The sequence below is a fragment of the Balaenoptera physalus genome, assembly GCF_965194825.1.
Source record: "Balaenoptera physalus genome assembly, chromosome: 2".
Lineage (NCBI taxonomy): Eukaryota > Metazoa > Chordata > Mammalia > Artiodactyla > Balaenopteridae > Balaenoptera > Balaenoptera physalus.
Window position 1 is genome coordinate 23,931,185 of NC_138883.1, and position 24,853 is coordinate 23,956,037.

General features: G+C 41.9%; 1 protein-coding gene across 20 annotated transcripts in view; it reads right to left on the bottom strand.

Moving 5' to 3' along the window:
• NRXN3 (neurexin 3) overlaps positions 1 to 24,853 on the bottom strand; it is a 1,702,647-nt gene that overhangs the window by 558,566 nt on the left and 1,119,228 nt on the right. For 2 of the 20 annotated variants that reach the window (XM_082451191.1, XM_082451192.1), the window contains exon 1: positions 12,930 to 14,507. The exons of 17 other annotated variants lie outside the window; for them this stretch is intronic. In XM_082451191.1, coding sequence (XP_082307317.1) covers positions 12,930 to 13,194 — 265 coding nt within the window. In that variant the 5' untranslated portion in view covers positions 13,195 to 14,507. Of the gene's footprint in view, positions 1 to 12,929; positions 14,512 to 24,853 lie in introns of those variants that run through there. One more of the 20 variants, XM_082451194.1, reaches the window with a different exon arrangement.

Below are 24,853 nucleotides of genomic sequence, written 5' to 3' on the forward strand. Positions count from 1 at the left end.
TTCCCTGGTGGTCCAGTGGGTAAGACTCTGTGCTCTCAGCGCAGGGGACCCAGGTTCCAGCCCTGGTCAGAGAACTAGATCCCGCACGCATGTCGCAACTAAGAAGTCCACATGCTGCTGCAACTAAGAAGCCCGCATGCCACAACTAAGAAGTCCGCATGCTACAACTAAAGATCCCACGTGCTGCAACGAAGATCCCGTGTGCTGCAACTAAGACACAGTGCAGCCTAAATAAATAAATAAATAAATATTTAAAAAGGAATAGAATTAGGCCAAGGTCTAATGAAGATCATGTTAGGAAGTGAAGTCATAGATAAACAGGGGCAAGATCACGAAGGTAAGGGGTTAGTTTTTGTTCTAGTTACAGAGGGCATGATGTGATCTGATTGGACTTCATCCTGTAGCCTGGGAGGAGCCCATGCGAGAATGGCATGAACAGATTGGTACTTGAGATGGATGGCTCAATGGAGGGTGGAGCACAGAGAGAAGGGGCAATCAGAGGCTTAGGAAGGTCTGTTAATTAGGTTGCTACAACTATCCATCCAGGTGACATGGTTGAGATTGCTGTGGGGACGGAAAGGATAGATCTCCGTACTTTAAAGAATTTGTAACCACACTGTAAGTATTTGAGTACAGACCCCACGTTTCAATTGTCCACTGCAGAGCATAGCCCAGGGCATTGCACTGCTCATTGTAAGTACTTAATAATTAAGCGTGAAGTCCAGTGAAGGTGTATCACACTTTTCTGTCCTAACGGTGCTTCTGCGAGCACTCTTCTCTCTGCTGTTCTCCTCTCCTTTTTCTTTTACCAGAAAGCCCAGAAATTCTACACCAGATACTCGGTCATGCAAAGCAGGGCAGTGGACAGGAACCAGGTGTCAGTTTCCGCTCTGTCACTGACTACTCGAATGACTTTGGTCAAGACATTTATGCTCCTTTAGTTTTGATTACATCAGCTAAAAAATGGGACAAATAACAATTCTACTACTTGTCCTCCTGCTGCAGAGAGCTGTGGGGAGGATCAAAAAAGATCTTGAATTTTCTCTGTAACGTTGTAAAACACAATTTGTAAAATTGCAAACATCAAGCAATTTTAGAAAAATATACCAAAACTATGTCAACCACGAGGGAAAACTGGCCAAAATGTTGAATACTGATTTCCAGTGCAGTATCTAAAACTGAATGAATTGAAAACATATTACCCTTTCATATACAATATATAATTATCTGCTACACACTACGTAATATACTACATCACTGAGGTAAAGTATGTATTGAGCACCTAAAGTGTGCAAGAAAATGTGCCAGCCAGCTAGGGGAACCGAAGCCCGGGCAGCCACAGGAAAGCAAACCATCCTGCTCCGCAACGTCATCCTTCTAAACAACTTTTGGATACTTCCTTTTTTGGGTAGATTATACACTTTTCTTCTCATGACAAACCATCTTCTGTCAGGAGTTCCTTGGGTAGTTAATGGTGTCTTGTGATGAGCCTTTAAACTCTCCTCTCATTTTACTCTTGATTAAAAAGAAAGGATGTGCAGGATCTAAGCTCTTGACTGATTTACACTTCAATTTAATTTCTCCCTTTCTCTTTCCTTTCCCTGGATGAAACCTTCCACGTAATAAGGCTCAAAAGCTCTCATCAAACAGTTTGATTGAACTGTGGTGCACTGAGTTTCCCTTCCAGGCTGCTGGGGCAGAGAGAAAGCAGGGACCCAGTGAGGGAGCAGTGCCTGGGATAGAGTGAGGACTGCATTCTGTGACAGCAATTAAGGGAACCAATTTGAGTGTTTGGAGTAACTTGGCTCTCATGCTCTCTGACCTTTCTGTGCTGATGTATTACTTCAGTTGTACCAGAGACCATCCCAGTCTCCTTGTCCACAGAAAAACAGGTGACACCTGCTTTTGCATACTAACACTGTGGTGCAGTACAGAGAGGACTGGTGTTTCAGCCTCAACTTGCCCCTAACTTGAAAAGTGTGATTTGGGAACAATTCACAAACTCCCAGGCTGTTAATCTTTCTCTGCATGAAAATAATTTGATTGGAAAAGGTCCCTACAGACCTCTTCCAAGTCCAGCGTTTGGTAATTCCACAAATGCAAGGCAGCTTTTCAGTCCAATGAAGACCTTTCATCAGAATATTCTTTTAGGGGCATCAACCCTGGGCTTGAAAAACTTAGTGTTCAGGTGGTGGGTTTATTTCTGAGTTACCCTGTGCAGGGAAGTAAAGGGTCACTATCTCAACACTGTCGGGAAGAGTGTTCTTATATGATAGCTAGTCTAGTAGATCCCTAATAACTGACAGATGATGGGGTTAGCAGTACATACACATAAAACGACCCCCTGGCATATAAAACCCAATAAATAAATCACCTGAAAGACAGGGATTGGCTATAGAGGGCCAAGTCCCCAGGTTTACATTCCTATCTCACATTAACACTGTCCCCCTCTTAGATTGTAATTAGTGTGTTAATGCAAGCCCCCTTGACACAACACGCTGATAAATGACACCAGAATAAGGAATAGGTACTGAAACATCTTTATGTCTATAATGCACAGCAGTCTTAGTCCTCATGCCTGATCTTCACATTCCAGGTCAGGAGCTGATTAGGTTGCTATCAAGGCCTTTATGCTACATTATATTTTTTTAGCTCACACATTCACCCACATGTGCACATGCACGCACACACGTATTCAACCAATATGAAAACCATTGATACTCTTGAAATATTCATTCCATTAGTTTTACCCTCATAATTAATAAGCTTCTGCCATATGTATGAATGGTCAAGAATAAAAGCAGGTTCAAAGGTGATCTAATAAGAGTGACAAGGTATTTTAGAAATCATCAGAATTGTGCCTATTAGCACCGATAGAAAGATGAATACCAAACTTGCTAAGATAAAGATGGCAGGCTACTTCAAGATCACTAATTGCGATTCTTTCATTTTGCAGGTAAGAGAACTAAAACCAGGAAGGTTTGGTGGTTTAAATTATAATTTGAGGAGAAAGCCTATATGTTGGAAACTAAACTTCCTGATACATGAGTTTCTTACGGTGAATCAAAAATGAGGTAGGTGAGTCACCAAAGAGGGTCCCTCACTCTTGGACCCTTGATTGAATATGTAACCATTCCCTACCAGCTGACTCTGGAACTTATCTGAATATCCAAAGGCTGCTTCAGAAAGCACACATAATTTCCTATAATACAATAGGACTTGTGAATCTAGGGATATGTTCTGATCAGTTGTTCTCAATACCAGGGAACAGGTTTTATGTTTGTGCAGATTACCTGACCTAAGTTCAACACAGTCAGCCCTCCCCTCCATATCCGTGGGTCTCATTCATATCTGCAGAGTCCAGGAACATCGAATCGAAAATATTTGGAAAAAATACCAGGAATTTCAAAAAAGCAAAACTTGAATTTCCTGTGCACAGGCAACTATTTACATAGCATTTACATTGTATGTACAACTATTTGCATAGCATTCACATTGTATTAAGTATTGTAAGTAATCTAGAGATGATTTAAAGTATACAGGAGGATGTGCATGGGTTAAGGTTATATGCTAATACTACACCAGTTTACTTAAGGGACTTGAGCATCTGCAGATTTTGGTACCCATGGGGGTCTTGGAACCAATCCCCGTGGATACTAAGGGGTAACTGTAGAAGCAGGGGGTTAACTGCTTAGCAAGAGGAAGAACTTGAGGTGAATTGCTTACCTCTCTGAGGCTCAGTTTCTTTTCCTGTAAATTCATGGTAAGAATGGTGCCTACCCTGAAGGATAGTTGGTAAAGATTAAATGAGGTAAGCTAAAGCATTTAGTTCAGTACCTGACTGCAATATTATAATTTATAAGAAATACATATTTGGTCATTCAGATGACCAAAATACACTTTTCATATGTATTCAGTCTTCATCCACAGTTCCTGGCTCACAGCTTTCAAAACTACCAGAATTTCCAGTGATGAGAGGATAAAGATATCTTTTGTTATGTTAATGAAATGACTTTCTGTAAGCACCTTAGGATTGGGGAGGGTGGGGGTGGTTGGCTAGTTGCCAGTGGAGCCAAGCTGGTGGTTAAAGGTTGGGACTTTCAGTCCCGCCCCCCAACCTCCTGGGAGGGTAGAGGGGCTAGAAGTTGAATCAGTCACAAATGGCCAATGAGTTAATCAATCATGCTTATGTAATGAAGCCTCCAAAAGACCCCTAAAGGACGGGACCTGGATGGGGAAAGCTTCTGGGTTGGGGAACACGTGGAGACTTGGGGAGAGTGATTAGCCTGGAAAGGGCATGGAAGTTCCCTGCATTTTCCTCATATCTTGCCCTATGTATCTCCTCCACATGGCCCAAGTGACTCAAACATTCCCTGCCTCAGTGTCAGCATCTTCCAAATGCAAAAACAGCTGTACCTATCTCAGGAGAATTAAATGCGAGACCTTTAGGAGAGTGTCAGGCATATTCAAAGAACTAAAAAAAGTGAATTATTATTACTAATATTATTATTATTATGAGTAAAGAAGATACTATTGTCATTCTTGTAAAAGCACAGAGGTCTCCTTTCTTGGGTTTATTTTTTCTAAGAAGATTGAATTGACAGAAGTGAACACCCAAAGATGCCCATCCAAGTATGCTGAGATAGTGGTCCATGTCAAGAGATATATAATAATTGGTTCAAGGAAAGAGATATACAATAAAACCTTGCCTATCTAAGTCACAGGACCCTCCTCCCACCCAAATTATTCAGGAGGCCAAATTTTCCCAGTAGCTGAGATTTAACCCTTTAATCATCTTTTCAAACTTTAAAAAAATCAGAATGCTGCTAAAATTGACCCGAAGAATCCAAGAGGGTCTTGCTTTGTTTTACCTGTGAGCTAATTGTTCACAAGGGCCTTTCAGCCTTTATTAAAAACAGAGGTTCGGGCTTCCCTGGTGGTGCAGTGGTTAAGAATCCGCCTGCCAATGCAGGGAACACGGGTTCAAGCCCTGATCCGGGAAGATCCCACATGCTGCGGAACAACTAAGCCCGTGCGCCACAACTACTGAGCCTGCGCTCTGAAGCCCTAGATCCACAACTACTGAAGCCTGCATGCCACAACTACTGAAGCCCCTAGAGCCCGTGCTCCACAACAAAGAGAAGCCACTGCAATGAGAAACCCACGCACTGCAACGAAGAGTAGCCCCCGCTCGCCGCAACTAGAGAAAGCTCGCGCGCAGCAATGAAGACCCAATGCAGCCAAAAATAAATAAAATAAAATAATAAATAAATAAATTTATATTTAAAAAAAAAGAGGTTCAAAGCAGTTGACTTTATTCTGTTAGTTATCACTTATAAAGAAGCCCAAAAGACTTTGCTGCCTATCCCTACTTGCTCACGATAAGTCTAGGACTTGAAACCAGGAATTAAATGGACAGTGGGAGCACATTTAAAATTTTTGACCTGGGGAAGCTAATTCCTCTTTGGTAGTCATCGCCCGTACTGCAAAAACAAGTGTCTGCCCAGGTCCATGTTCCTGAAGCTGTCAGACACACCTGTGCACTTTTATAAGTCTTGCCTGCTCTTCATAAAAAAAGAGTTCCCTGTATGGCAATTTCAATTTTTAAAAAGTGCTCATTTCGCTTGGATGTCGTGGGCTGATGATTTCTTCCTCCTTGTTTGAGCTGTGCAGACAGCAGACCCTGCCTATCTCCTCCCCCTTCCTTTCTCTGACAACATCAAATGACAAAGGTGCAAAGCAAATAAATGTTAAGTAAAACACTGACACCGGTTCAGTTTAATGCTTTGCTCTGTCAACCTGCTCTACTGCTTAGCAAGCATGGTGGCTCACCCCAGCTCATTTTCATTTTAATGTGCCACACAGAAAAGCCGCCTAAATATATACCCTCAGTTCTGAAGCATATAATCTGTAAACTACAGGAACAGGCAGATCATTTCCATTAGTTTCTTATGTAGCAAAAACCACAATTTGCACCCAAAACATGTAATTATATTCAAATTCTGAAAGACTGCCTGGGAAATAGTTGAAATTCATAGTTGGGGGAGAAGTCACTCAGGAGTATACACCATTATGTTTTAATGTGGGGGGTGGCTGACAGGAATATTTCAAAACAGTAACAAAGGGAGGGTGTGGACAGTATCTCAGAAAAGGTGGCTTTCAGGTTTCTGGAGGTTTTATGTTCATACAGCCACTCAACAGCTGGTGAGCAAAGGGTGGGAACTGGGGCAGGGAACGTGTCTTTGAACAACAACTGGGCTGTGTCTTCAGATGGGAAACAGAGACAGGTGAATACACAAGTCATCTCCCCCCTGCTTTCTGGTCTGTGAGGCCCAACCAGGACAGGAAATGTCTCCCTGCATGGGAACCAACCTGAATATGAGCACTTTCTCACACTAGGGTCTCCCGTTGAGGAGACCTTCAGAACACCCAAGAATCCTACCTCCTAGCGCAAAGCCAGACACCTACTAGAAGAATACACATGAAACATTAATTTCACAGAAGGCAGGAAAATCCAATGCTGGCAGAATCCATTCCTACAGGACTTAATCTGGTTAAGGGGAGATCAACCTGAAGCAAAAGGTCTTGGAGGAATGAGAAGTTGGCATTCGTGCTGTAGAGTAAAAGGGTGATAGACGTAGCGTCATACTGCCCGGGTTCCCAGCTGATTCTGATACTGATTGGATGGCCTTGTCTAAGTCCCCACTCTGGCCATCTGGAACATCAGAGGATCAGATAATCCCTAAGCTCGCTGTGTTTGTTGTCTGTTTCTTGAGATGACAGTCTGTCAGGGAGAACAAAAAGACCAAGAGCTTTGTGGTCAGAACCAGGTTTGGAGCCTGGCTCTACCCCTACCCTACTTTGATCAAGTCACTTAAGCTCTCTGAGTCTCACTGTTTTTATTTATGAAATGCCGGTAACCTTATTAAGGTCAAGGATTGTGAGGATGAAATGAAATTATATACGTAAAGCATTGGAAGAGTGCCTGGTACACAGGAGGTGTGCGTTATATGTTGGCGTATGATCCCAGCAAGTCTTTCTCAAAACTCTAACTGTAAGTAGAAATAAACCACCTGCTCTGTATAAACTCAGTTGCTATTCTGCCCCCCTGCCCTGATATGGCCAAACACAGCAGAGCATTTTAAACACAAAGCAGAGCTCCTTTCTAGTATTAAAAAGGTGTGTTTAAATGAAAGCTGCATTCTTTCTGTCTCTGCGTGACTGTGGTGAAGTTGGATTGTGGGCTTTATAACATCACAGTGTGTCCCTCTTGTACATTATGCTGCTTCTGGTGGAGGAGAGAAGAGAAAACCTGGCTGTGGCTGTGGCTTTGGCATAAGTTATTATCATAGTCAAGAAAACAGACCTACAAAATACTGGCAGACCTGTGGAACTCAGACAGGTTGAAGATACACAGTGGTGTCTTTAAAGACATACAGATTGGAGAATCATGCCGTCCTAGTGCTAAGAAAGGAAAAGAGTGAGCCACTGTAGTTCATAAAGGAAGTCCCTGGTAGAGCAGGGACGCCAGGCCTGGAATGGCAGCCGGTCTCAATAGAGAGCCATAGAGTGTGGTATTAGAGTTTGTCTGCAGAGCATGGGGCTGTAGTCAGACAGAATTAGCCTGTGTGCACATCAAGGTAGAGACTCAGTCACAAGAGATAAACCGAGAGGAAAGCAAACATAAATTTTAACTACAGTTACTGGTGTTGTTTTCTCCATATATGTAAATAGGATTTTTCCTGAGGAGGCCCCATCTTATCAATTTCGTAAACTGTTGCCACTGTCACGGAAGGTTTTATTTTCCCACAGTGGAAGTTTGAGTTCAACAGAGATGCACTGAACAGTACCTTTTTACTTTACAATGACTGGGTCCTGGTGGGGGAGGAGGAGGAGGAGTGTTATGGGCTGAACTGTGTGCCCACAAAATTCATGTGTTGAAGCCTAGACCCCCAGAACTTCAGAATATAACTATATTTGGAGATAGGGCCTTTAAAGAGGTGATTAGGTTAAAATGGGACCTTTGAGTGAAACTTAATCCAATCTGACCAGTGTCCTTATTGGAAGAGGAAATTCCAACATACAAGGAAACATTGGGGATGCATGAACACAGAGGAAAGACCCCTTGAAGACACAGCAAGAAGGTGGCCACCTGCAAGCCAAGGAGAGAGGACTCAGAAGAAACCAAACCTGCCACCACTGTGATCTTGGACTTCCAGCCTCCAGATCTGTGAGAAAATAAATTTCTGTTGTTGAAGCTACCCAGTCTGTTTTTTTTGTTTTTTTTTTTTTTAATGGCAGCCCTAACAAACTAATACCAGGAAGGGAAGTATGATTAAGTTCAAGTTTTATCTTGAGAGATCTGCCTCCCTCCCAAATCACACAGAGTCCTAGCAAAGTAAGCTTTCAGAGATCTGATAAATTCATTCATTAAAATGTAAAATAAAATATGTTATGTCTCCCAGATTCAAAATCAGACAATAAAACAATAAAGGTCTTACTACAAAATTCCGGCCATCAGCCAGTTTGGTGAAGGGTTTTGTTTTGTTATGTTTGTCCTGAAAGGAATTGTTCCAATTCTCTCATCTCTTCTCCCTGTGATATGGCAGGCCTCACCTCCAACCACCAACCCCCACACAATGATCCATGTTGAAAGTCCTGAAGAAATTTACACTGGGATAGTATAATCTTCCTACGGTGGCCTTTCAAGAACAAGTTAATCTCCAGACCCACCACTTGCCAGCAAATTTTAGAGAAGCCAAACAATGCATCTAGAGGAGACAGAGAAAAAGAAACCAATTTAATTAATTCATCAGCAAGGCCAAAGACATATAAATCTTATCATTTTATCTGTCAACCAACACTCTGAATTATTCAGCAATCTGAATCCCAAGAAGGAAGGGAGAGAGAAAGTGGTTAGAAAGCAGCTGGCTGAGCAAAAGAAAGTGCTCAATAGATCAGAGCAAAACAAGCCCCGTGGCTGGAAAAACTTCAGAGGTGGGTCTCTGTGACAATGAATGAGAAGCATAATTTCTTAAAGAAAGACTCCAGGCTCATGGGCCACAAGGGGGACTACCACCGCTGTCTTTGCTAAGATAACTCGAAGAGGATTTATGTTGTCCCACCTACACACACACACACACACACACACACACACACACACACACACAGGTTTCTGAGCAAGAAACTTTCCTCTAAATACATTGTGGTATATTCCCTTGTAAAATTGAGTTTCAGGTTTTCAACTAGGTACCCTCAAACGCCTAAAGAGACAGGAAGGTCTGCTATTTTATGGAAAATAAAATATAAGGAACATACTAAACCTAGGCTCTATAGAGAAAACTTTTTCTAAACTATAAGTATTAAAATATTTTTAAGTAGATGTGCATTGGATTTCTTAAAGGTGGGAGAGAGGAAAGCAAATATACGAAACTCTCCTATGAAACTGAAGGTTGGTAAACAAATGTATTTTAGTATTTATATGTCCCATACCACTAAATTATCCAGGAGCTTCAATAAGCATGATATATAAGTATGAAAATAAAGTTGAGGATGAAAAATACCTGTAGGGTTATTTTGAATAACAGAACAATGTGAATCTGCATTTCACAGAGATATTTAGATTTTATATTAAATTAATTTGGTTGGGTATCTGGGTCCTCGCCCCATCCCTCAAATTTAAAAAATTTTTAAAAGCACTTATCTTTCATAGATGATCCAAATACTTCTGAAATTATCCTGTGCTGAACAATACGATGTCTTATTTAGTTTTCTATCCTTCGCAGGTTACACACAGCCTGGCATATAGTAAATACCCAATAAATGTTAGTTCAATAGAAGAGAGCATGAAAGAAAGCAGGGAGCCTGAAGGAAGGGACTGAGCAATGGGGAGAAGCTTATTAGACTCCAATTGAGAAGAGAGTTAATTGTATCTGAAGACACAACCTTAACCTGAGACTATTTTGGATACCCCGGGCAGGTGTGGCCTTAGTCTCTCCAACTTATAAAGGAGCTCAGCCTTCTCTAGGCTGCCCTGGGATCAAGATTTTAGGCAAATCTATACATAATCAATTTTTTAAAGATCAGAACCAAGCATGGGTAGAAGAACAGCTGTTTGGAGAATTTCTCTTTCTTCCATCTGTTTTAGTGTGAGTCTCACCACAGAGCAGGATGTTTTAGAAGGAGGGGTGGCAAAAACTCATTAACGGGGCAGCTCTGAGGACCTCTGGCTTCTCAGGAAATACGTAGACAAAACAAGCAAAGGAAAAAAATCTCTCTTGAGTCCAGAGAAGGTTCTTGAACTCAAGGCTCTAATTTTCATTTTATACCAGAATGAAGGGCATTTACTTCCTCACAGACAGTACAGACTGCTCCTTTTAACTCTGGAATAGGGTTGGCAGAAAACTATTAGTAACAACCATTAGTCTCATGGTGCTATGCCTCCTACCACCTCCATCTAAAAGATTTTTTAAAACAATTGCTGTTAGCTAAGCCTTTGTCTTGGACTAGGGGAAAGCAAGTGTACTCTAAGTAAGAATTAGAGGAGCATTAACGAAGCACCGAGGGGTCTCCTGGTCCTTTCAGGGAGAAAAGGGCACAGCTTAGATAAGGCACAGAGTTTGGGGTATCTTGTTGCTTGCTGCTTCTCTTGATTTCAAGCTCAAAAACATTAATTAAATATGCAAGGAGCCTGCTTAATATAGATGCATTCAGTCTCTATGCCCAGATCAGTGGGATGGGACTTCAGGATTGAAAGAGGATACTGAAAAGTTGAGTTCATGAGCTTTCTTGTCTCAGTCATGCCAGATCCTGAAGTTCACTGCATTCTCAGCTCTGCGCATCTGAGGGCCTTTTCTAGGGTCTCTAGTCATTTATTTACTTTGTTCTCCTTTTCCATCATACTGAATCTTATCAGATGTAGGTTAATGTGAAAGAAGACGGAAACAGTTAAGAAGATTTAGAGGGTACTGAGCAACTGATCAATGAAGAAATGAATAGAGAAGAGTTGTTTTTAACCTGTGCTGGCTCAACCCCTTTTGCCCCTTTAGCTGAGAGAGAGAGAGAAAGAGAGAGAGAGGGAAACAGAGAAACAGAGAAAGAGAGAAACAGAGAGAGAGAGAGAGAGCAAGTGCCAGAGAGAAAGAAAGAGATTGACAGACCTAGGAATCCCCAGTAAGTATTGCAAATTCCATCACTTAACTAGTAGCTGCTTTTAACTGTTTACATCCCGAACAGAAAACATGGAGACCTCGCCAGCCTATAACCTCTAACTAATACATAATCTTCATCTCCCTGCTGATCATTTACACTAATTAGCAAAACTTAGCTAATTATCGCTGAGCGTTTCTGTGTGTAATTACGGCTATTAGGAATAGTGTGTCTGGCTTCCTCCGCCTCCCACTCCCCTCTTTTTCTTTCCCACTCTTCACAATCCCACCCCCACTCCCAGTCCCTCTCCTCCTTAGGAGCTAACAGTTTCTATTTCCATGAAATTGCTTTTGCATTTTTGGTGGTTGTGGTTCTTTCCTCTCCTAGGGTGTTTTTTTTGTTTTGTTTTGTTTTTTTGAAAGCTTACACCCGACCTAGCAGGAGTCACAGAGAAATACAACAACCAGATCAAGATCAAGCATTCCCTCCTTCCCACCACCCGCCTCCACCCACCTTACAAGCTCTGAGCTGCTTGACAACTCCATCAAATAAAATGTAAAGAGACAGTCAGAAAGAGCCAGAGTACGTGCTGGCATTTTCTCAATGTGCTTCCACTTAACACTACAGAGAGCACAGAGCAGAAACCCAGGGCTAGGAGGCAGTGGGAAGAACTGACATTCCGAATGCGGTCTGTATGCTATAGGCCTTCAAAATACAAGCTAGGGCAGGGGACCTCGAGTGTGGTTCGCTCTCGCTGCCCCCCAGAGGGCTGCTCCTGCAGTTGGGTTCTGTGATCCGCATTCTCCTCACCATCAGGGTGGAGTGCATAGTAAACAAACAACGAAGCTCCCTTCTTCAGAACAGTTTACTACAGCAGGCGCCTACCTCGGTGGCAGACATCACCCTTTCAGAGGCAGCCTGCTCAAAGCTGAATATAATTTTAAGAGCCATAGAGCTCTTCCTTCAATCGCTATGCAAGGAGGGTCATTTAGAGCAAAACATATTGTACTTATATTGTGTGAACAAGCCCACCCGTGCTACCTTTAATTGAAATAACATTTCCATAAATGGTGGAACGGAAGTGGCAATAATTTACACTTGGTTAAATTTTAAATGGACTTTGCCTTATCTTATACATTGCTTCCTCTTGGGTAGTTAGCAATATTAGGTGTACAGTTTTCATGATAGCTGCTCTCTCCTTCTGACATGTGGACAAACATAAAGCGGCCCAAATGAACAATAATGACCACTGGTTATTAAAGATTACACTCAGCTACTTTCCCCCACTCCCCCGACCTTTACCACACAGGCCACTTTATAGCAGTTCAATCAACTTCAGGCTGAAGACCTAAGGATTCCTGCTGTCTGCTATTTTCCCACGACTAGCTCTCTCAAACAAGATCAGAGAGAAGAAGGGTGAGAGCAAGGTGAATGAATGAATTCTCAAAAGTGCAGCACTGGGGACTTATCTAAGTTTTCTGCCATCATGGGGGGTGAAGGAGGCAGAAGGTTGCAAAGGGGAGAATGTGGTGCTTGTGAAGCTATGAATAAGGGAGCCAAGGAGAGGAGGACCCATTAGAGAATATGGGGAGACTGGGGCAGAAAACTCTAGCCTTTTAGGGAGAAACTGGACATTTTCTTCCCTCATGCACATGCGATGCTTTTCATTATTTTAGATTCAATTTTTAAAATTCTCTTCCCACCCTTAACATTACCTGAAAGGCAAGTGGGTTAAGGAATTGCTATGCCCCATTAAAAGGATAAAGAGCAGAGAGACCCACCGTGCCCTCCTCGAAGGGAAACAGGGGAGCGATAGATAGAAATAGGCACTGAGTGATGCTTGCTGCCATGGAAATGGTGCTCGTGCTGAGAGTGAGACCCCGGCGAGGAAGAAGAAGAGGAGGAGGAGGAGGAGGAGGAGGAGGAGGCTACATTAGAGGAACTCCACACAGAGCTGATGATACATCCCCAGAAGAGGGACCAGATCCCAAGCGTCCAGGCCGGCCGGCGAGGAGGGCTCCGTCTCGCGTGGATTCTCAGGTGCATGGTCAACACACAGGACCACCACAGATGGGCAGTTTGAATTCCAGCCAGTGAGCAATAATGAAGTTCATGATGCCCAGGGGCCCATCATAGCAGGAGAAAGACTTGCCCAAATTTTGGAAAGAGGGAAGGCATAAGCGTTTTCAAGACAGATGATGAAAAAACAAAAAAACAAACAAACAAACAAAAAACAACTACTACTTAAAAAATAAAAGGATATAAGGCAAAAGCTCCCCTTTCCTGGAGCTGAAATTTAGGATGTCAAAGTCCACCCAGGTATAGCAGCCCTCCTAGGGAGACCCGGGATGCCACACATGTCAGGGGAGGCCAGGCGCAGCTCCTGATCTCTGGGCACCTCAGGCCGGATGACTTAACGGCACACTCCGGAAAGCCACACAGAGGAAAGGTGGAAACGAAGAAAGAGGAGGAGGCAGCAGGAGACCCAAGTAGGTTCAGGTTAGTTTATCCCAACATCCAAGCAGTTTGAACATTTTTTTTTTTTTTTCGTTTTCCACTCCCATGCGCTGCAATGCAGAACTGCCAGGCAAAGGGGGGCTGCCGGTGGGAGAGTTCCTCGCGGGTTCCTCGCAGTCTCGGTGTACGGGCGCTGTTAGCCCTGCGCTTTCTGCAAGAGCTCCACGGAGCAGCCGCCTGCGTCCTGGGTTTCCCAACTGGATGAAAAGCAGCAGCAGCAGCCGGAGGAAGAGAACAAGAAGGACCGGAGAGAGAGAAGAAGAGGAGAAGGAAGCCGGCGCCGAGCAGCCACCCAAACCAACGTGGCACGGGGCGCGGAGAGGTGGGTGGGCGAGCAGGGAAGGCGCGAGAGGAGGTGCCCGGCAGGCGGCAGAGGTGGCCAAGAGGGGGGCGGGCGCCTGCAAAGTGCGCGGAACTGGGAGGTACAGGTGAAGTGAAGCGAGGAGTTGGGGAGCCACATTCACAAATGGGCAAGTCATATGCAAATAGCGCACTCCCGAGAGCAAATCAGTGCCGCCCGAGCGCTCTGCCGAGGGGCTGGCTGGCTCCGAGGAAGGAGGGGCCCGAGCGACCCGGAATCCCTGCCCTCCCCATTCAAGTACACGCTCGCTCGCTCGTCTACACCCGCGCGAGCCTCGCGCACACCCCGCTCCTCTCCAGGGGAATGAGCACGCGCGCGCGCGTGTGTGAGGCGGGCAGACGGACCCTGCGCCTTTCGATCACCCTGTCTCTCCTCTCCCAGGCGCAGTAAAGCCAAAGTCGGGCAACTGGGGAAGAAAAACTGCAGGCGGCGGCTAAGGCTAAAGTAGTCCCAGAGAGAAATAAAAATAACCCCCTTGAGTAGCAGAAGCGCCGGGACGTCTGCACACGGCGGTGCCGCAGGTGCTCCCCCTGAGCTGGTGGTCAGCACCGCGCGGCCACTCTCCCGGGTGGGCCTCTCTGGGGGTTCAGATGCCCAGGGCCCACCCGAGGGGCGAATGGCGGGAACGCGTCTTGGTTCTCAAAGGGGAAGGCAGAGAGGTGGACCGGGAACTCCGGAGGGTGAGAGGTTTGATAGCTGGAGGCCCTTCCGTCCCTGGTAAACGGGATGCTCTTGGAATTCAGGGCCCAGGGGTTAGCGCCCGTGCTGGCTGACCTGGTCAGAGAACTTCAGGAGAGGTGACGGCTGCATCTGCTGGCCTGTCCTGGACTGGCCTTAGAGGTGCTGCCCCAGGTGGGTGAAGCCTTCGGGCCTCCAGGACTCTGGGCACTAAAGAGAGTGCGGCTTTTACATCCAGGCTGAACCTGCAGGGGAGAGCGGGAGTGGCAGGAAGAAGCTTGGCGCACCTGTTGTGGCCATCTGTTACTCCAGGAGGAAGTTGACCCAGGGCTCTGCCAGGGAATGGTAACATTCTGGATGAGGCAGCCTCCATCCTACGCCCCCTCTCTCCCCCGCCCAACTTCTCCTAACTATGCTGTTCAGCAGGATACAGAAACCCAACAGCCTCCTAGACTCTGGGGGCTTGCTGGCTCTGACTCCTTCCTTCCCCCTCACCTTGGTTACAAAAGCACACTATATATATATTTTTTTGTGGGGGGGCAGGTGGAGATGGAGGAGGATACGTGAGGGAATAATACTTGCTGGTTAAATCATATCATGACATTTGCTGGTTAAATCGTGTCTCTCTCTCTCCTCTCTCTCCTCTCTCTCTCTCTCTCTCTCTCTCTCTATATATATATATATATATATTGCAATTAGGGGGCATTCCTTTTTTAAAAAGGAGTTTATAGCACCTATTATACTTCTGCTCTCAATAAACATTTCAACCCCCCGACTGAGAATAAGGGATTAAGACAGTCCTATTCATTCTTGGGGCACCTCGAGGAGACGCTGAAGAAGTTAGCATTATCTGTCTCTAACGTAAAGATACCAAACCTATGAATGATTTGTGTTCAAGCTCAAATATCAAGTTCATTTCAGAATCTATGATGGTGACTTGGTACTTCGGTTACGAAATTGTTGTTCTCCTAAGGATCCCTGCTGCCTGTGGTAAATGGTGCACGGCCAAACCAGCTGTTCTGGCTCTCAGCTGTCAGGGTGATTCAAGATCCACAGCCTCCAGCGGGGTAGCCCTCATTCATGATCTTTCATGCCTTTGGGTGGTGGCCCACAAACACGATGTTTTAAACTAGCAACATGTACCCAGGAACAGCACAATAAGAGAGAGGGGTGATTTATGGAGACTCAATTTAAACCTGTTTCCTCCTCTGTAAAATGGGAATAATTCCTCCCTTTATGAGGTTCTTGGGAGTATTAAATGAGATAATGTATACACAGCATCTGGCATAGCACCAGACAAAGAGTGGTGGTACTTTTTGTCTAATAGAAAAATAAGCTAAAGCTCCAAGAAGGTTAAGTACATGTTTAGGGTCTCGGGCTACTATTAGGACAAAAGAGAGAAAAAAAAAATTAATATCCTAAGCATCCTCCCTTAAGGCAGATGATAATTCCCATTCAAGGGACTTCCCTGGTGGTAAGAATCCACCTGCCAAGGCAGGGGACACGGGTTCGATCCCTGGTCCAGGAAGATCCCACATACCGTGGAGCAACTAAGCCTGTGCACCACAACTACTGAGCCTGCGCTCTAGAGCCCACGAGCCACCACTACTGAGCCCATGTGCCACAACTACTGAAGCCGGCATGCCTAGAGCCCAGGCTCTGCAACAAGAGAAGCCACCGCAAGGAGAAGCCCGCACACCGCAACTAGAGAAACCCTGCGCGCAGCAATGAAGACCCAAAGCAGCCAAAAATAAGTAAAATTAAATCTTTAAAAAAAAAACCATTCCCATTCAATCCAACCACTCCTTGATTTTGTCCTCCAGATGGAGTCCCACTGCACTTTGGACTTAGTCTAACTCTGTAACATAGCCTTAAAGAGACCTAGATGACCTGGCTTATACCTAATTCTCCAACTCCATCTTCTGCCAGATGACCCCTTACTCACTACCTTCCAGTCTCCCAGACCCACTTTTTGCTCTTTGAATGTGCCAAGTTGTTTCCTAACTCAAGGCCTTTATACTTGCTGTCCCCTCTTCTCTGGAACACTTTTCCCTAAGATTTTCATGTGATTGGTTCATTGTAGATGTCACCTCCTCAGAGGCCCTCTCTGGCCCTCATCTAAAGTTAGCCGCCACCACCCTGAAAGGCACTTTTATCCCATTACCTTGTTCTATTTCCTTCGAAGCACTCTCCACTTTCTGAAATTATTTTATCTATAACTGTTCATAGTCTATCTATCTCCTTAAAAAGACTGTAAGTTCCCTGAAAGCTGAAATTTTGTCTTGGTCTCCCCTCTATCTTCTGTGTGTGGAAGAGTGGGTAGCACATAGTAGAAGCTCAGTAAATATTTGCTGAATTAATGAATCCAGTGAATCAACTGCCAACCTCATACTCAGATTTTTATATAGCATTCATTCCACTGACATATTTAGCTGGCTTTAGTGACACTGATCCCCAGAGACACACATTTCCAGAGGTGATGAGTTGACCACCTCTCCACTTAACGTTTTTCTTCTTTTCTAAATTGGCACTGAGTGTTGGAGAATGTTTTTTTTTTCTCCTTCATCCCAAGGAAGGATGGGAAGCTTAGATGTACCTTCCAATCAATTCTCTGCTAGGCAACAAAGTGAAAAATAAAGCCTTATTGCAGTACAAAATCTGGAAATGCTGCTGGTGCATCACAGCTGGAACTATTCATTTTACCTGTCATGCTTATAATTATTTATTTACTTTTTGCAAAATGTCAAAAGAAGTATCTATGAATTCCAGTAAGGCTGATTCCATTTGGGGACTGAGTTAGATACTGAGAAGACTTATCAGAGGACAAATGCAAGACTGGTTTATTTTACTTCTTCAACTTTAAAGAAATAATCCACAATTATCCTGATAAAATGAATGTCCTCCAATTTAACACATTACTGAATTTTTTTTTTTTTCATTTGTTTTCTATCCCTCCTCTCTCTTCCTCTAGTCAACACATTCCTACTTAGGCTTCTTTTCTAATTCCCATCATTCTCAGGTCTGTTAGAGTTTATTTTAGGCTGATATATTAAGTATTTTTTCTTAGGTTTTTAGCTCCAGAGATAACTCCTAGACACAGCCTGCATCTATAGTTCCAGCTGAAGGATTTGTCATCACCTAGACTACCACCAAAAGCTCCCCTCTTTCCCCCTGAGTTGCCTTTTCTAGTGGGCCCTTTGAATGAGAACACTTAGCAATGAGCTCCAGGATGAAGACGAGAGTCTACTTTTAAGATAGAAAGGAAGAGAAATAGATTTAGAAACGTTATGCTCACCACAGATTTAAAGTTGAAAAGTATAAATAATTTCACAGGAACAACCACGCTTAGCTCCACTTGGATAAACCCCCATGGCATCCTAACCAGACTATCTGGAACCTTAAGTTTCTGAATGGAATGCAGTTTCAGAAAAAAAAGAAGCCTGTGGCTGGATTTGCCTAGTTAATAGCTTGGTTTCTCTATTATTTCAATCTGCAGAATTTGGCATTATAGATTTCTTCCCCTTGTTTTAATCTCCCCGCTTCTCCCCTCCCCGAAAAAGACTGTCTCAAGGTAAGGTACGAGAATCCTGAGCCATCTGACACTCTCTGTCTTCCTTTGGTGGGTACCTCAGCTATAAAGTAGTCTGGCGAATCTTCTGGCTCCTAAAATCAGCCTCATGATAGTACTTAATAGTGTCAGGTGCCAGGAATCTAATGTGGCGCTGCCCTGTCAGTCTCTCACAATACATTTTGTCTCTGCATGTGCCTTCTCTCACTTGCACAGACTCTGACTTTCCACTTCGCTGCTGGCAGGAGACACCCATCCGGTTGTTTGTCGCAAGTACAGCTAATCTGACTGCACAGACACAGAAAACACTGGAGCAGTGTTTCTGTGTGAGCCCTATACTCCAGTGAGGGCCCTTTTCTCCCCTAATATAAAGAGTAGAAATCCTTACTTTTTCTCTTGAAACAGAGTTCCAAAAAGTAAGTTTAGGGAGGAGGGAAAATAAAAACAAAAACGACTAAACTCTCATAATGTGAAATGAAATAAAAGTCCTGAAAAAATACAGGTGACTGTTAACATGGCTATAAATATATCCAAGGGTTCTATAAAACAGTCGAACTTTGCTTTATTATATGTCAGTAGGTTTATTTATAGCCACATAATTCATCCTTCCGCTCATTTATTTAAGAAAGCCATCCTGCAAAAAGGCAGATTTTGATGACACTTTACATTTGGGAGTATAAAATAGAAGCTTTATCCTTTTAAGTATCACTCCTACATGTATTTGATTAAAAAAACAAAGACAATGGCATTGTTGTATAATTTTATAGTTTAGAGACTATATATGTGGCTGCTGTTCCTTTAACTTATCCTTCATATAAACATCCGTAGTTGTTTTCTTATCCTCCTTGTGGCTGAAATGGGGATATCAGGAGTTTGGATGTTGAGAAAAATCACTCTAGGAAATTTTCCCAGTCTCTTGATCAATGGCACTGGGATATCTGCTTTGTTAGAATCTCACACATTTCTTTAAGGAAAAGAAAAAAAAAATATGAAATATTCCTGTGTAAACCTTAGCCAGCTTCGTTTGCAATCCAAGTGAAATTATTTTACCATGGAAACAAATGTTGCTTTTAGTCAAGGACAGGATTCAATTACTTCTTCATAGAGAGATTTGGACATTTAAACCCCTGTTAGTCTTCTCTAAGCTTACACTGGCTATCAGAGATCATGTAAATTTTTATCCAGTTTTAATGACTCAAACAACGTGAATGATTGTTCTATAATAACGGAAGTAATAATATCATTTGTATGTTTATAAAAAAAATTATCATATCAAAAATTTAGAAGAGACTTTGAGAGTGCATACAGATTTCGATTTTGGGCTCTGGTGCTTGACTGCCTAGGTTCAAATCCTGATTTTGCTTGTTAGCGGCTGTGAAAAATGTTGGCAAGATCCTGAGCCCCTCTGTATCACAGCCTCTCCATCTGAAAAATGGGAATAATCATACTATCTATCCAAAAGGTTTGTTGTGAGGATTTAGAAAGGTATCATCTGTAAACTGTGTATAAACAGTGCCTGGCACACAGTAAATGGTCAATAAATGTGAGTGATGAAAATAACTGTCTTTTTCTCCAGAGGACTCCTTGAAATTTATCTCTGCTTATGGTTTTCTCTTCTTGTTGACAAATCTCAAGAGGACTGAATAAACAAAAAGCTCCCCTTACAATTCCCAAACATAGAATGGAAAGTCACTCCCGTGTGTTACCCGACTCATTGGATTCTCCTGGCCCATGTTTTGCAGAATGGGGAACAGCTTAATCACATCCTTCTCACAAATATCCTTCAAGCCAACTCCAAAACAATAAAGCTCACCATGGCCCCAGAACCAGATAATATGGACTACCAGAACCCAGCCCTGTTTCATAGCTAATCATTTTCCAGCAGAGGGTGGAACTCACACAATCTCAGTCTGCTTTGGGATCTGGAAGGGCTCTCTGGCTACTTCTCTTTCCCATCTCTTTATTTTCTCACCCTCTTTTCTTAAATAAACAATAAATTCCAATTATTTAGCCTTCCCCCTAAAAAGCATGCCTTCTAAATATTTTAATAATTTCCACTGGATTTATTTGGTATTTCATTAGAATTCAATAATTTATTTTTTAAGTTACTGAGAATGTACCTCTGAACTAGGTTCTACTTAGTATAGAAAGAAACAATTATTTTGCTGCATCAATTCATCTGTTTCATGAACATTCCATTTATGCTAACCATGGGCAAGGCACCAGGTGAAGTGGTGGACTTCCAGGGGACTCCGGCATGAAAAAGAAAAGATTTAAGGGCTTAAGAAGTTTATAATCTAGCAGGAAAAAGCCATCAAAAACAAATCATAAATTCCATCCATATATTCAGCTTCCCAAATACAACGTGTTATTAGAATAAAGGTATAAACAAAGAATACAGAAGAAGAGAGAATGGAATTAATCCACTGGAGGGAGAAAAAGGACTATGAGGAGGGATTCATACACAAGGTGACAAGTGACCCTAATGTCAAAGGACTAGAGTTCAAAACCTGATCTACTACTTGGCCCTGTGACCTCGAGCAAGTCACTTTAAACTCACTGAGCCTATTTCCTCAATAGTATAAACATGAATAATTCAAAATTCACAGGATTGTTTTGAGGGTTAAATGAGAAGATATATTTGAAAAGAATGTTGTAAACGTTCAGGTTAACTATTACCATGAACCTGGACTTGAATGATTTCAAATAGGCAGAGAAGCAGAAATGTAAAGTAAGGAGATTATCAATGTGGGGTGGAATCAGCCACAGAGGGCTTCCCAGTGGAGGAAAGCTTTAAGCTTAGCTTTCACTTGTCGTTTAGATTTTGCTAAATCCTGAAAATCTCAATGGGGACAACTTTTTATTTCAAAAAAGAAAAAAAGCACAGGTGTTTCATGGGATAAGGAAAGGCAACAAAAGGAAAGGAAAGGAAAGGAAAGGAAGAGAAAGGAAGCAAGGGAAGAAAAGGAAAGGAGGGAAGGGGAGGGAGAGGAGAGGAGAAGAAACTCACATGTTGGAAACTAGGTTTTTTATCTCAAATGACAGGGTTCCCCTATTCAGAGATGTCAAATAAACACCATATAAATAAAAAGTTAAATTGTAGCACAGCCAGGAGTTTTCCTTTGTTCAATTTCTTCCACACAATTACTTGTCAGATACTAAAATACCCATTGGATCCAATTCATAAACTATCGTTTAATTCTAGGAACATCATAGTTCAAACATCCATCTCATTCAAGTGTCTATCTCACTCACAACTCCATGAAGAGTATGTATTCTAAGACAGAGGCACAGATTTAAAATAACTGGCCATTTTCATCTTCTCTTTCATATGATGTAGTCTTAAACCCACTTAACAGAGAAATCTTGGTGGGGGGGTGGGGAATGAGATGAATGTTCCCCAAACAGAAGGTACGAAGTGTTATCTAAGCAGTTCCAAAAATGTCTGCAAGGTGAGTAACAAGGGCATTTCTCAGTGGTATTAAGGATTTAGCCCTTTCCAAAACTGATGGTGAGGACAGGGGAATATTGAGATGTAAGTTTATGTCATAGTAAGAGAAACAGGCTGTTCTTAAAATAGATGAAACAGCATTTAAGATAACAATATTTTGTCATTGATGATACCTATGTCTTCAAAATCTACCATTTCCAATCTGAAAAAGCAGAATTCGTTGTTCCTTCCTATCTTCTGTTAACATTTGTCACATTCTATTATTATCAGTTGGGTTTGTATCTGGGTCCCCTACATGATTTACAGACGAAATCATGTAGGGAGCTGGGACCTCATCCTAGAGTCAAACAGCTTAAGTTCTAGGGCCAGATAGCTTATTTTCAAATCCCTGCTCCACTATTTAATAGCTGTGTGACCTTGGGCAAGTTGCCTATCCTCTGAAAGTCTGTTTTTTCATCAGTAAAATGGAGATCACAATATTCCCTATCTCAAACTTAGCACAATACCAGGACAGTATAAGACATTCAACGGATGTTTGTGAAATAGTACTGACATACATTTAATTACTATAGGAGAGAACATTTCATAGATAGATAGATAGATAGATATAGACACATACATACTTACATACATACATAGGATATATATATCTCCAAAATATGCAAGCATCTCATTATAAGAAAGAACTTTTCAACATTTGGAGCCATTACAAAATTGAAAGGGATGCCTTGCAAGGCAGTGGGCTCTCCATCACAGGAAATGTTCAAGCAGTAGATGCCTTTTAGGGGCACTGAAGTTGCTGTCTTGCAGTAAATGAGAGGATGGAGTATATAACCTCTAAGTTTCTTTTCAAATTTATATATAATACCAATTAAAATTTCTTTTAAAATTAATATTTGCCCTTAACCTCTGCATTTACTTAAATGTAATCTCTTGGCTTTATTTTGAGGCTTAAAACCAATTCCTTCGTGCTACAAAAATCATAGCACACTGGTGTTTATTAAAACCTCACACAATGAGGTGAGAAATTTTAGACTTCTGTAAAATGAATCTAGTATTGTTGCACTAAAACTTCATTTTTCATTACTGCATGCAGTACAAGTTGTCTTTAGACAAATTAACAATTTTATGTTTCTATTTTAAACACCAAAGATTACTGTGGGTTTTTTTCTCCCCCCACTAGCAACACCTACACAGCTGCTGTTCCTGTGATCTAAGAGGACATTTTTCATTGGTGAAGAGCTCATTGCTATGGGAAAAGTATGCTGACTTGCTTGCCCTATTGTCCTTTATCTCCCAGCAGGGAATCCTGGTGGACTGAACATAAATAAAACTGAATTCCCTTAAATAAAGACATGTGTCTTAAAAATCCTGAACAAAAAGAAAAACTACTCTTCTCTCTCTAACCAAGACAAGGCCATTCCTCCTCAATAACTGGTTTGGACAAGAAAAAGAAAGGTATTCAGAAGACACTTAACAAAGTTAGAGAAACTGAGATACTTAGACAGAGAATGACTTGTTTAATAACACACACCATTTCAGTGTCAGAAGAAGCTGAAATATTCCTCTAGAATATTACTCTATAGAGTGTAGCATGCATGGCTCCTACAGCAACATCAACATAAAATAAGATTATAAGAAAAATAATTATCCAGTAAGAAGATTATCCACCATGAGAGACAGTTAATAGACACAAGAGTGGGAGAATAAGAAACCCAGGAATGTGAGATAACAGAACAATCTGAAAGAAATTGTCCCCCAAAATGGTTGAAATGACTAAATAAAGAAATTATAGAAACCATAGAGGAGAAAAAAAAAGAATGTGATAATGGGCATACTTAAGAAAGAGCTAAAATCATTTGGAAATGCAACACAGTCAATGAAATTTTTTTAAAAAGTCAGTGGATAGATTACGTAACTGTAGTCAAAGAGAGAATTAATGAACTAGAAGAAAGAACTAAAGAAACTTCCTAAAATGTAACACAGAGGGAAAAAGATTTAGACAATACAAAAGAGGGTAAGAATTATGAAAAATCAAATGAAAAGTTCAACATACATCTATTAAGATTTCTAGAAGAAGAAAGTAGAGAAAATGGGGCAAAGGGTAATATTCAAAATGATAACAATTTGGAAATTTTTTATATTTAAATAATGTGAATTCTTATATTAAAGGATCCTAAGCAGGGAAAAAAAAAAAAAAAAGAGAAAGAGAGAGAGAGAAATAGCCACACCTTGGTTCATCATCATGAAACCAAAAACACCAAAACTAAGATAAAAATCTTAAAATCAACATATGACTTTTAAGTAAAGCTCACAAGACAATGAATATAATAGCTTTGTGTTGAAAGAAAAATGCCTTTCAATCTAGATTTATTTAACTAGGCAGATCGTTTAAGAGTGGAGGCAAACCTAAGACATTTTCAGATGAAGGAAGTTTGAGAAAGCTTACCACTCACAGATGATCACCAGCATAACCACTAAAGGACATACTTCAGTATAAAGAAAATAATCCCAGAGAAAGGGAGTGACATCTAAAAGGAAATGATGGGTAAAAGGAACTGGTATGATAGGTCTAAATTTAAGGAAGCATTGTGTAACTACCACTACCACCACTGTCAACCACTTGTTTGTGGTGACTTCAAAACAAGAATAATAATCAACATTTTCTTAATGCTTATAAACTAGGTATTATTATTGTCCCTATTTTATAACTGGGGAAAGGAGGTACACATTGTCACTTGCCATAGCTAGTAGATGGTAGAGCCAGGATTTGAACCTAAGTCACCTATGTACTGAATCTATGGTCTAAATTAATTTACTCTTCTGTTGCTGAATGCTACACAAGTAATGTATACAACTTCCAACTCACATCTTAAGAGAATGACACTTGCTTTCTAAGTGCTTTCTACTTCCTCTTTGTCCCTTTTCTGGAATGCAGATGTGGAGATAAGCCAACTTCACCATGTGAATGAGGACATTATATCTGTTTTCTTTTGGTTGACATTTGCCAGATATATTAATTAGGACATTGATTTGTCAGTTTTTAACTGAGACCACATAACTATGTTTAAACAACACAGAAGGTTCCTTTATCTCACACAGAAAAGCCTAAACTGGTAAGTGGCCCAAG